This window comes from Pseudophryne corroboree, chromosome 10 (genome assembly GCF_028390025.1).
Source record: "Pseudophryne corroboree isolate aPseCor3 chromosome 10, aPseCor3.hap2, whole genome shotgun sequence".
NCBI lineage: Eukaryota > Metazoa > Chordata > Amphibia > Anura > Myobatrachidae > Pseudophryne > Pseudophryne corroboree.
The window spans coordinates 272,839,543-272,853,737 of NC_086453.1; the positions used below are offsets into that span (position 1 = coordinate 272,839,543).

At 46.1% G+C, this 14,195-nt stretch overlaps 1 protein-coding gene across 1 annotated transcript; it reads left to right on the forward strand.

The window, feature by feature from the left end:
• Positions 1-406: 406 nt before the first annotated feature.
• On the forward strand, positions 407-1,726 carry LOC134965297 (paraneoplastic antigen Ma2 homolog). The gene has a single exon (XM_063941775.1). The coding sequence runs from the start codon at positions 407-409 to the stop codon at positions 1,724-1,726; it is 1,320 nt and encodes a 439-aa protein (XP_063797845.1).
• Positions 1,727-14,195: the final 12,469 nt, after the last annotated feature.

Consider the following 14,195-nt stretch of genomic DNA (forward strand, 5'->3'; position numbering starts at 1 on the left):
GAAAATGTCTGATATAGGTATGTTGCTTAAACACTATAAAGGGCATGAGTCATAATTCCTGTTACAAATAAATTTACTTACCTGGTATCGTCGGTCTGTTGTATCCTGGAGATCTAGAATAAATAAATAAATATATATACATTTCGGGTTTTAACAAGGTAAGAGTTCTACAATACCTGTACAATACTATCAGTACCATTATTATTAACTCAATTGTAATTACAATTTCTGACACCCACTACCCAGTTACGGGACGGTTTTCCCAAGCAAACCAGGGTGGGAATAGGAAAAGCTTGGGTGGAGGCACGCCAATACCTAGATAGGGTTACATTTTGGAGGCACTGCTGAGATCCCAATATACCAGCGTCTTCTGTTTACCAGCTAGTGGTAAGAAGCTAGTGTAGAGATGGAGAGGGTTGCGGATGAAGATATTACTCGTTGGTGCCAAGAGAAGGGAGTGAATGTCAACTACAGCTTGAGTTTGGTTGGAAATCTTTCCACCGTCAAGGAAGAAGATGTATTGAAAGTCATGGGACAAATTTATGGGGTAAGTCATCCCTGTATTGTGGATAAAAGGAGGGAGCAGAATGGAGATGTGTTCGCCATGCTCCTCAGTGGTAAAGAAGTGTTGGACAGAACATTATTTCCCTGTATGATCATATTGGAACGGGGATCAGGGAGGAAAATTCAGATACTATGGCCGGAAGGACAAACGTACGAAGATGAAGAGGCCACCCAAGGAGATGATCAAGGGGCAGGAGAACATCTCCCTGGTGTTAATTCCACAGGTTCCTATATTATTCGAGATGGATTAGAGTCGGCAAATAAACAGCGTTCCAGCTCAGAAACCCAGATGGATACTGTAGTGGACAAAGTTGTTAACCATCTGGAGAGATGGCACTTTGAAGGAGGATATCGTAGATTGAGGATATTCTCGGGAATTACTCCGGTACCAGCCGGGGAAGAAACCTACGATATGTGGAGGGAGGCTGCCATCCAACATTCTGAGGAATGGCAATGCCCGGAGCATATAAGAAAACAGAGAGTGGTGGAGAGTCTGCGTGGGCCTGCGATGAGGGTGATCCAGGCAACCCGGAGGAGCAACCCCCATGCTACTTTAAGGGAATATATTGAGGCTTTGGACTTCTCCTTTGGAACCCTGGAAGATGTAGGAGATCTATTGGCCAGGCTGAACAGCACTTATCAAGATTACGGAGAGACGTTAACTCAATTCATTTACAGAGTGGACCGGTTAATATATGCAATTGTAGATAAAGGAGGCCTCACATCAGATGTTGTGGATGAGAGGCGATTAAGGCAAATATTAAAAGGGGCTCTTACAAACAGTCCTATAGCTCAAAAACTTCGTTGTACTATGACTCCAGCTAAACCACCCACCTTGAACGAATTAGTCAGAGAGGTCAAATTGGAAGAAGTCCAAATAGAAAATCGGGAAAAGTCTATTAAAAAGGTTAAAGTTGTATTACCCACTGTAGAACCTCCTCCCGTGGATGAAAGATTATTGAAGATGATAGAAGAACAGAATAAGAAAATCGACCAGCTTATAGCTCTGCAGACTAGTCAACAACGAGCCCCCAATAGGATGTTGAGTTTAGGAAGAGGAGATAGGAGAAGTGACTTTAGGAATGCCTATGAGTGCTACAGTTGTGGGCAGTTTGGACATCGGTCATTCGAATGCCCCCTCAGGGAATCTGTGAGGAGGTGAAATAACAGTAATGAGAGAAGAAGGGCATCTGATGGGGGAAACTCCAACGGGAGTTCTGTGGACCCCGCACAGACTCCCCAATAATACAAGTTAGAGCCATGGGGAGTGCCAAATGGTCCCACAATGTTCCTGATAGTCTACTGGGACATGCTCCTATAACTAAAGCTATGATTAATGGGCACGATTGTACTATCTTGATGGACAGTGGATCCCAAGTGTCTATAATATTCGAATCTTGGTACAACCACCATCTGTCAGAGGTTCCCATCCAACCCCTTAGTGGTCTAACTATATGGGGCTTGAGCGAACAACGTTACCCTTATCTAGGATATGTAGTCACCCATATCACCTTTGACCCTGGATTGAGTTACCCTAACAAAACTGTTCCGTTAGTGGCCTTGATATGTCCTGATTCCCCTGGGGACAATGGGAAATTGCCAGTTATCGTGGGCACTAATACAAATATGTACCAGAACCTTATACAATGGTGTGAGAAGCAAGAGCAGGAGACTATTGAAAGTGAGACGCAAGAGTCTGTAGGTTCCAACCATCAATGCAGGAGTCAACGGGTTGAAGGAAAGGTGGTGGCGGGAGAAAATGAGGTAATCTTACCCAATGGGGGAGTACGACCCTTTTCAAAGTTAGAGTTAGAATCTTGTTTTATTGGGAGTGATATTGATGAGGATAATAAACAACATCTCATAGAGCAATTACTCCAGAGAGAGTCGGCATTCTCCAAGAGTGAATGGGACTTAGGTACGGCTACTGGGGTCGAACATCACATTAAATTGAATAATGACACGCCTTTCCGAGAAAGATCTAGACGTTTGGCACCCGCCGATTTTGAGGATGTAAGGAATCATCTACGGGGGCTGCTTGAAAATAATGTAATCGCTGACTCTGAGAGCCAATACGCTTCTCCCATAGTGGTAGCACGTAAAAAGAACGGTGAAATCAGACTTTGTATCGACTACCGCACCCTTAACAACCGCACAGTACCCGACCAATATACCGTACCGAAAGTGGATGAAGCACTTGATTGTCTTCAGGGTAGTCGGTGGTTCTCTGTATTAGATCTAAGAAGTGGTTATTATCAAATACCGATGAGCGCAGCTGATAGATCTAAAACTGCCTTCATTTGCCCCATAGGTTTCTTTGAATTTTTAAAGATGCCTCAAGGAATAACAGGAGCCCCGGCTACATTCCAGAGGACCATGGAAAAGACTGTCGGGGATATGTGCTACCGGGAAGTATTGGTATATTTGGACGACATAATAGTGTTTGGAAAAACGCTGGAAGAGCACAATCACCGCCTGCTCAAAGTGTTGGACAGGTTACTCGCACGAGGGTTAAAATTATCAATTGAAAAATGTCAGCTATGTCGGTCGTCGGTAAAATATCTGGGGCATGTAGTCAGTCGACAAGGGATTGCCACTGATCCAGCCAAAGTGGACACTGTAAAGCATTGGCCTAGGCCTGAAAACCTCCGAGATCTAAGATCCTTTCTGGGCTTCTGCGGATATTACAGAAAATTTGTGCCACAATACTCAAAGATAGCCCGTCCTTTAACAGATCTAACTAAAGGTTATCCTCCGACTAAGAAGATCCAGAATTCCATCAGAGAGAAGAATTATCGGAAACCAAAGGAACCGTTCGGAGCAAGATGGGATATCACGTGCGAAACGGCGTTCAATCAATTAAAGGAGAGTTTAACCAACTCCTCGGTACTAGCCTATGCCGACCCAGAACTCCCTTACGAGGTTCATATCGATGCATCCTTTGAGGGGCTTGGGGGAGTGCTGTATCAATTTCAGAACCAGCAGCTAAGGCCCATCGCTTACGTAAGTCGAGGATTATCACACAGCGAACGTAATTATCCTGTCCACAAATTGGAATTTTTGGCACTCAAATGGGCCATTACTGAAAAATTTCACGATTATCTATATGGAGCAGAATTTCTAGTGCAAACCGATAACAATCCCCTAACTTATATTCAGTCTACGGCTAAATTAGACGCAACAGGTCATCGGTGGTTGGCAGCTTTGAGTAACTATAATTTCACCATCAAATATCGCCCGGGCCTCAGTAACAAAGATGCCGACGCATTATCACGAAGGCCACATCAAGAAATTCCAGGGGATAATAATGAGTGGATAGAAGTCTCCGCAGCTGCATTTCAAGGGCTATGCCATCCAATTGTTAGTACAGGATATGTACATATGGCAGCCATCAAAATGGTTGGGGCATCTGAGAAGGCCATACCCCTACAGCAGCCTTTTTCAACTGGTGTGCCGCGGCACACTAGTGTGCCGCGACCAGTTGCTAGGTGTGCCGCCACTCGCCGCCCACCCCCGCCGCACGGACCCGCTCTCTGCCGCCAGTAAGACCTGTCACTGGCGCCAGCCGCCCCCGCCGCACGGACCCGCTCTCTGCCGCCAGTAAGACCTGTCACTGGCGCCAGCCGCCCCCGCCGCACGGACCCGCTCACTGCACCAGTAAGACCTGTCACTGGGGCCACCCGCTCCCGCTGCACGGATCCGCTCACTGCACCTGCCCGATCGCCTCACGCTGCCGCCCGCCTGCCTCACAGACAGACCCGCAGCAGTTCATTCCGCAGAGTCAGCCGGACCGTGACCTATGACTCACCAAAGGTCACGGTCCGGTTGTTGCTGCGCCCGCCCACTCACACCCTGCTTTCTGCTCAGTGGTGAGGTCCCGGCGCTCCTCACCACAATATATTATATATATAAAAAGCACGTTTGGAACTAAGGGGGGAGCTGGTAAGGGGGAGCTTGTGTGTGGAATTACTAAGGGGGGGGGGAGCTGGTAAGGGGGGAGCTGGTAAGGGGGAGCTTGTGTGTGGAATTACTAAGGGGGGGGAGCTGGTAAGGGGGGAACTGATGTGATTCATTACTAAAGGGGAAGCTGGTAAGGGGGGAGCTGGTGAGGAATTACTAAGGGGGGGGAGCTGGTAAGGGGGGAGCTGATGTGAGGCATTAATAAAGGGAGAGCTGGTGAGGAATTACTAAGGGGGGGGGGAGCTGGTAAGGGGGAAGCTGGTGAGGAATTACTAAGGGGGGGGGGGCTGGTAAGGGGGATCTTGTGTGTGGAATTACTAAGGGGGGGAGCTGGTAAGGGGGAAGCTGGTGAGGAATTACTAAGGGGGGGAGCTGGTAAGGGGGGAGCTGTTGTGAGGCATTACTAAAGGGAGAGCTGGTAAGGGGGGGATCTGTTGAGAGGTATTACTAATGGGGGAGCTGGTAAGGGGGGGATCTGTTGTGAGGAATTACTAAGGGGGGGAAGCTGGTAAGGGGGGGGAGCTGTTGTGAGGAATTACTAAGTGGGGCATGTGTGTGGAATTACTAAATGGGGGAGCTGGTGTGTGGAAATATGAGGGCATGTGAGGGGCATTACATGGGGGGGTGGCGGTGTGTGGTATTACTGGGGGGCAGGGGTGTTGCATTAATATGGGGGTGGCAGGTGTATGGAAATATAATGAGGGGCATGTGTGTGGCATTACTATGAGGTGCATGTATGTGGAATTACAATGGGGACATGTGTGTATAATTACACTGGGGGGGCAGGTGCGGAATTACAATGAGAGACGTGTCGAATTACAATGGGGACATGTGTGTAAAATTACACTGGGGGCAGGTGTGTGGAATTACTGGCGGGTTGACAATGTGTTTTATTACAATCATTGGACGAGGACTTGAGGGTATGCTTGTCAACCATCCGTCCTCGACCGAGAGACATCATGAGACATCACCAAGCACAGGTTTCCCACTGATATTCTTATGTAAGTAAAACCTATTTATTTCTACTAATTTTAAGAGAAATAATAACAAATATCAACATATATTAAATATATGTCGATATTTATTATTATATCTATTATATTTGATTAAAAAAAATGATGGTGTGCCTTGGCAATTTTAAAATCTGTTTTAGTGTGCCACGAGTTTAAAAAGGTTGAAAATCACTGCCCTACAGTATCAGAAGGTAACTCATTCTCAAATGGATGGGTTACAAATCATTGAGGCAGAACAGTTGGCTATTGAACAACGGAATGATCCAGATATTATACCTATCATTCAACATCTGGAAAACCCGCAGTCTGTCCTGAATACCACTCAACTGTCCGCTAAGTCTCGAGTATTGTTTCATCAGTTAAAGAAACTGAGGATAGATAATAGTAGAGTTGTTTACCGTCATAGTCAAAGGAAAGACGGTCGAGGAAAGTGTCAGATAGTGCTACCTGCTAAATACCAGTCATTGGTGATGACGGAGCTACACGACAAACACGGCCACCTCGGGTATGAAAAGATGCAAGGGTTGGTTTCTGAAAGATTCTTTTGGCCTTTCATGAAACAGGATATTGATAGGTTCTGCAAGACTTGTGGGAGTTGTGTCCTTCGAAAGACATTACCGATGAAAGCGGCTCCGTTGGTAAACATACAAAGTTCTGGACCAATGGATCTAATATGTATTGACTTTTTGTCATTAGAAGGACCGGGAGGTCAGGATGGAAACATATTAGTAATCACTGATCATTTCACACGGTATGCGCAAGCATATGTCACTCCAAACCAGAAGGCAGTAACTGTTGCCAAGACACTGTGGGAGAGATTTTTCCAAAATTATGGACTGCCTGCCCGGATACACTCCGACCAAGGTAGAGATTTTGAAAGCCGGCTTATTCACGAATTATGTATATGTTGTGGAATAAAGAAATCCCGAACAACTCCCTACCATCCGCAGGGCGACCCACAACCTGAACGATTCAACCGTACCCTATTAAATATGTTGGGAACATTAAACTCGAAGCTGAAATGGAAATGGAAACAGTGTGTCTCAACTTTAGTACATGCTTATAATTGCACTCAGAACGAGTCCACTGGGTACACTCCCTATTTCCTTATGTTTGGTCGAGAAGCTAGACTACCAATTGATGTATGTCTGGGAACTCAGCTTAATTCACCCAAGGTATCTTCACATACACAATATGTGAAACGCTTACGACAACAGTTAAAAGAGGCTTATCATCTCGCTCAAACAGCATCTGAACGTATGGGAGAAAAGAATAAGATTAGGTACGATAGACATGTTAGGGAACATCGTCTAGTTCCCGGGGATCGGGTGTTAATTAGAAGATTGGGAGCTCCTCGGCGGCAGAAAATAGCAAATAGATGGCGAGCACAACCTTATGTCATTGTAAATCAAATTGCCATTCTCCCAGTGTATCAACTGGTACCGGAAAATGAACAGGGGCCTATGGTGACTTATCATCGACAGCACCTATTACCCATTGCCATGGATACCCGATGGGAGGATGGAGATATTGATTCAGCTAAACCCTCTAATACTACTCACACGACTCCATCAACTACTACCCCCCCTCAAATTTCGGATGAGGAGATTGAGGGAAATGAAGAGGAATATTACCGAGGATGCTACTATAGGGAAAATAGATGTTCTGATGAAGAAAGAGTGAAGGAGGCCTCCGAAGAAATTAGAGATACTGCCGATTATCCAGAACAAAGGAGAATAGATAGAAATTCGGGAAATCAAAGAGGGGATTGGACAATGTATGAGGAACTGGAATTGTGAAATGACCAAAGTGAAGCTCTGGATACTCTAGCTACAGATGTAGCAAATATCCCCGCTCCGAGGCCTCAAAGATCTCGTAGACCTCCTAAGATATTAACCTATGATCAACTAGGAACTCCTAAGGAGATACCTTTGTTAGTACACTCTATTGATATCCTGCCCTTGCCTTATTTTGATAAAATGGCTTATTAGTCAGCATTTGGGGGAACACACACAACTATATACACTCAGTGAAGATTGTCATATATATGAGTGGTGAGTCTGCTCTTTAGGCAATCCCGACTCACCAGGGGGAGAGTGTAGCCCTTTGAGAAAAACAAAAAGGGGCTAATAATGGCCATATAATGCAGTAAAGAAATGTACCACGTAATTAATTATAGATATGGATTAACTACTTATCATTTGTTTTAATATTTACTGTATATTAATAGTATTGTTTATAGTTATACTGTTGAGTATCAAGGAGAGACCAAGAGGGGAAGCGCAGGGACTCGCTCTATATAGAGGAAGGTTCTGGATGCAGCACCTCGCGCTATGGGGAGGAGGAAGGTTCGAGAGACAGCGCGAGGGAGAAAAAAAAGGAGAAGCCGTGCGCCGACGGGGGATGAGGAGAAGGGCGAGGGTGATCGGACAGAGGAGATCAGCTGACCGCAGCCGGAGGAGGACGGGAGCCAGACAGCACCGCAAATCGGTCTGGGAGTGCAGCCGCCTCGTCCCCCTAGATAACAGAAGCTACGACGGAGAAAACAAGCCTGACCCCTCCATCCCCTTCATCCCGGACTGGTGAGCTGATAGAAGAAGAGCGGAGTGACGCACTCACCAGGCTCCATATTAGCGCCGGTGGCGGGGAGCGAGGATAAGGTGCCGCTGATGGTCCGGAGGTTAGATCTTCTATGTGTGCATGATCTGAGGGGAGATCAAAGTCCAGCCTCCCATATCCACCCCTAAATGCCATCACGGGGTTGTAATCAGAAGGTAGGTCCGGCCAAGCAAGAAGGGGGAGTGATCACCTTTACCACAGAGCAGCCCTACAACAATTAATGAGTGACATAGGGGAGTGACTATAATAGGCTGCCTCCTACTGATGAGCCAGGGAAGAGGTTCATTAACTGCTGTTGATGGATGGTCTAAACATTGCTAGCAATACAATATTCTTTTGCCTCTTACAGCTGCATCATAATTGAATATTGTCACAGGATTAAGCTGAAACGTCACCCAAAGTAGATAGACTGTAATAAATACTCTGACAAGAGAATTGCACTAACACCATATAGTAAGTGCGGATACAAGGTTATACACTGGTAAAGTTACAGTGCCTGGGTACCTCAGTGTTATTTACCCAGGGGTGAACTGCGGAGCCCAAAACTAACCTCTGATTAGACAAGGGAAATTCCCACCTAAATATCTATCCCTCAGTTCCATTTAAATGAGAGAACATTAGACTGAAGTTATTATAGCGTTCTCTGGATAAATGGCATACCCCATTTAGGTTAACTGGGACTTGCTTAATAAACCAGGGATATCACCCATTATATAATATCGATGCAGGTTACTAACTCAATATAGGTGGTGGATAATACTTTAAATCTATGGGCCGGTATGGATGTAAACATATGATAGCCTAACCAAGATAATTGTTTCTGGCAATATCTGAACAAATAAAATTGATAACTTTATCTATTTCTAATTATCGGATGGTATATTTATCTACCCCAAGTTAGTTGGACTCTCTATATCTTTATTGGAACGTGACTTGACCGATACTACATCATTGGTACTAATTTGGGAAGGGAGTGTCAGTAACTATCCCCAAATTACCTATTGAGTTCAGTCAGAGAAGAAAAAGAAATATAGATATACAGCGAAGTAGAGTAACTGTAAGTTTAACACGGAGTTCCGGATATTCTCTATACTGAAATTCCAGAAGTACTACAAGTGAAATACAGACAGTTGTCAGAGTCCATCAACAATCCGACTGGTAGTTCTCACCAAGAGAGGGAAGAAGATTGCACATCACTAACCCCCTCTCGGGACCGATTTGAATGGTTATAACCTGGTATCTATAAATTCGAAGGGACAAAACCCTAAATGGTATTAGGTAGTGACTTATATCTACATTGATCACTTAGAGTATTATAGAAGAGTAAGACTGCGCAGAAGGTATATTGTAGGTTAGGAAATCTAAGAAAAACAAAAAAGAAACCCCGGGTCCATAGTCATACTGACTGTGGGTGAGTTTTTCTGTGTTGCATGCAGGGTTATTGTTATATAGATCTAACGGAGTGTTATATTTGAAAATGTCTGATATAGGTATGTTGCTTAAACACTATAAAGGGCATGAGTCATAATTCCTGTTACAAATAAATTTACTTACCTGGTATCGTCGGTCTGTTGTATCCTGGAGATCTAGAATAAATAAATAAATATATATACATTTCGGGTTTTAACAAGGTAAGAGTTCTACAATACCTGTACAATACTATCAGTACCATTATTATTAACTCAATTGTAATTACAATTTCTGACACCCACTACCCAGTTACGGGACGGTTTTCCCAAGCAAACCAGGGTGGGAATAGGAAAAGCTTGGGTGGAGGCACGCCAATACCTAGATAGGGTTACACTTGCTTAGTTATATCTTAATTCTGGGGACAGGGGAGCAGCTGTATATTAATATAGGAGGAGTACAGTGCAGAGTTTTGCTGACAGTGACCACCAGTATACGTTGTCTGCCTGAAAAACACTCCATATCTGTGCTCAGTGTGCTGCTTTATTGTGGGGACTGGGGACCACCAGTATAATATTATATAGGAGGAGTAAAGTGCAGAGTTTTGCTGACCAGTGACCACCAGTATACGTTGTCTGCCTGAAAAACACTCCATATCTGTGCTGCATTGTAGACAGTATATAGTAGGAGTACAGTGCATCATTTTTCTGACCACCAGTATATAATATATAGGAGTACGGTACAGAAGGCCACTGCTGTACCTACCTCTGTGTCGTCAAGTATACTATCCATCCATACCTGTGGTGCATTTCAGTTTTGCACAGTTTGCTGACCACCAGTATATAATATATAGCAGTACGGTACAGTAGGCCACTGCTGTACCTACCTCTGTGTCGTCAAGTATACTATCCATCCATACCTGTGGTGCATTTCAGTTTTGCACAGTTTGCTGACCACCATTATATAATATATAGCAGTACGGTACAGTAGGCCACTGCTGTACCTACCTCTGTGTCGTCAAGTATACTATCCATCCATACCTGTTGTGCATTTCAGTTTTGCACAGTTTGCTGACCACCAGTATATAATATATAGCAGTACGGTACAGTAGGCCACTGCTGTACCTACCTCTGTGTCGTCAAGTATACTATCCATCCATACCTGTGGTGCATTTCAGTTTTGCACAGTTTGCTGACCACCAGTATATAATATATAGCAGTACGGTACAGTAGGCCACTGATGTACCTACCTCTGTTTCGTCAAGTATACTATCCATCCATACCTGTGGTAAATTTCAGTTTTGCACAGTTTGCTGACCACCAGTATATAATATATAGCAGTACGGTACAGTAGGCCACTGCTGTACCTACCTCTGTGGATCAAGTATACTATCCATCCATACCTGTGGTGCATTTCAGTTTTGCACAGTTTGCTGACCACCAGTATATAATATATAGCAGTACGGTACAGTAGGCCACTGCTCTACCTACCTCTGTGTCGTCAAGTATACTATCCATCCATACCTGTGGTGCATTTCAGTTTTGCACAGTTTGCTGACCACCAGTATATAATATATAGCAGTACGGTACAGTAGGCCACTGCTGTACCTACCTCTGTGTCGTCAAGTATACTATCCATCCATACCTGTGGTGCATTTTAGTTTTGCACAGTTTGCTGACCACCAGTATATAATACAGTGGCGTAACTACTGCCCCCGCAGCCCTCGCGGTGGCTTGGGGGCGAGGGGCTGCAGGGGCGCCACTGACTTAGAACAGATTGACATGCGGACGAGCGTCCGCATGTCAATCTGCAGGTCTCCTTCCCTCCGCCGCTGTAAGGAGGGACACGGAACGCACAGCGCGCGCACCCCTGTGTCCCTCCCTGGCTCTCCGGCTGTCTAATACAGGAAGTGCCGTTCGTGAGCTCTGATTGGCTCACGAACCGGCACTTCCTTTATTAGACAGCCGGAAAGCCAGGAGGGACACAGGTGGACGCGCGCTGTGCGCTCCGTGTCCCTCCAACACAAAGGAGGGGGAGGGGAGCAGGCACTGTGGGGGACTATCTGGCACTGGGGGCATATACCTGGCACTGTGGGGGACTATCTGGCACTGGGGGCATATACCTGGCACTGTGGGGGACTATCAGGCACTGGGGGCATATACCTGGCACTGTGGGGGACTATCTGGCACTGGGGGCATATACCTGGCACTGTGGGGGACTATCTGGCACTGGGGGCATATACCTGGCCCTGTGGGGGAATTTCTGGCACTGGGGGCATATACCTGGCACTGTGGGGGACTATCTGGCACTGGGGGCATATACCTGGCACTGTGGGGGACTATCTGGCACTGGGGGCATATACCTGGCACTGTGTGGGACTATCTGGCACTGGGGGCATATACCTGGCACTGTGGGGGAATATCTGGCACTGGGGGCATATACCTGGCACTGTGGGGGACTATGTGGCACTGGGGGCATATACCTGGCACTGTGGGGGAATATCTGGCACTGGGGGCATATACCTGGCACTGTGGGGGACTATCTGGCACTGGGGGCATATACCTGGCACTGTGGGGGACTTTCTGGCACTGGGGGCATATACCTGGCACTGTGGGGGACTATCTGGCACTGGGGGCATATACCTGGCACTGTGGGGGAATATCTAGCACTGGGGCATATACCTGGCACTGTGGGGGAATATCTGGCACTGGGGGCATATGTGGCACTGGGAGCACAGCCCTAGCAACAAGCACTACCACCTAGCAACGAGCATGACACCCAGTGCATGAAACCCCTGGCAACGAGCATGACACCCAGTGCATGAAACCCCTGGCAACGAGCATGACACCCAGTGCATGAAACCCCTGGCAACGAGCATGACACCCTGAGCATGAAACCCCTGGCAACGAGCAGGTAATTTAAAAGTAATTAGAAGCCTTACTGTAGAACTTAATGTGTAATGGGCATTACGGTGTGTGGCATAATGTATCACGGACATTGCGGTGTGTGTCATAATGTGTCAGGCATTACGGTGTGTTGTATACTATATCACGGGCATTGTGGTATAATGTCTCGGGGTCATTGCGGTGTGGCATAATGTATAACGGGCATTGCGGTATGTGTCATACTGTGTCACAGATACGGTGTGTAGCATAATGTATAACGGGCATTGCGATTCCTGTCATAATGTGTCGGGGGCATTACGGTGTGTGGCATAATGTGTCGGGGGCATTACAGTGTGTGCATATTGTGTCATGTGCATTGTTGTGTGTGGCATAATGGCTAAGGCCATTGCAGTATGTGGAATAATGTATACTGGGCATTACTATAAGGAGGAAAAATGACAAATAATGTAAGGGGCATGAATCAGGATTATTTTTCTTTCCTGTGGTGGCTAACGTCTGGGCATGCAGGTTGCAAAACTGGGGTATAAGGTAGTCTTTTCCTGCAATGCCACGCCCCTTCACGTGAAGCCACGCCCATTCCAACGAAGCCACACCCCTTTTTGGCGGCGCGCGCCTATTTCTCCCTTTACTAGTGCCAATTATGGGGGTTATGGGGGGGGGGGGGGCGCCGAAGAATAATTTTTTGGCTTGGGGGAGAAAATTTTCTAGTTACGCCACTGATATAATATATAGCAGTACGGTACAGTAGGCCACTGCTCTACCTACCTCTGTGTCGTCAAGTATACTATCCATCCATACCTGTGGTGCATTTCAGTTTTCCACAGTTTGCTGACCACCAGTATATAATATATAGCAGTACGGTACAGTAGGCCACTGCTCTACCTACCTCTGTGTCGTCAAGTTTACTATCCATCCATACCTGTGGTGAATTTCAGTTGTGCGCAGTATATATAGTAGTAGGCCATTGTTATTGATAGTTACTGGCATATAATTCCACACATTAAAAAATGGAGAACAAAAATGTGGAGGTTAAAATAGGGAAAGATCAAGATCCACTTCCACCTCGTGCTGAAGCTGCTGCCACTAGTCATGGCCGAGACGATGAAATGCCATCAAAGTCGTCTGCCAAGGCCGATGCCCAATGTCATGGTAGAGAGCATGTAAAATCCAAAAAACAAAAGTTCAGTAAAATTACCCAAAAATCAAAATTGAAAGCGTCTGATGAGAAGCGTAAACTTGCCAATATGCCATTTACGACACGGAGTGGCAAGGAACGGCTGAGGCCCTGGCCTATGTTCATGGCTAGTGGTTCAGATTCACATGAGGATGGAAGCACTCATCCTCTCGCTAGAAAAATGAAAAGACTTAAGCTGGCAAAAGCACAGCAAAGAACTGTGCGTTCTTCTAAATCACAAATCCCCAAGGAGAGTCCAATTGTGTCGGTTGCGATGCCTGACCTTCCCAACACTGGACGGGAAGAGCTTGCGCCTTCCACCATTTGCACGCCCCCTGCAAGTGCTGGAAGGAGCACCCGCAGTCCAGTTACTGATAGTCAAATTGAAGATGTCACTGTTGAAGTACACCAGGATGAGGATATGGGTGTTGCTGGTGCTGGGGAGGAAATTGACAAGGAGGATTCTGATGGTGAGGTGGTTTGTTTAAGTCAGGCACCCGGGGAGACACCTGTTGTCCACGGGACGTATATGGCCATTGACATGCCTGGTCA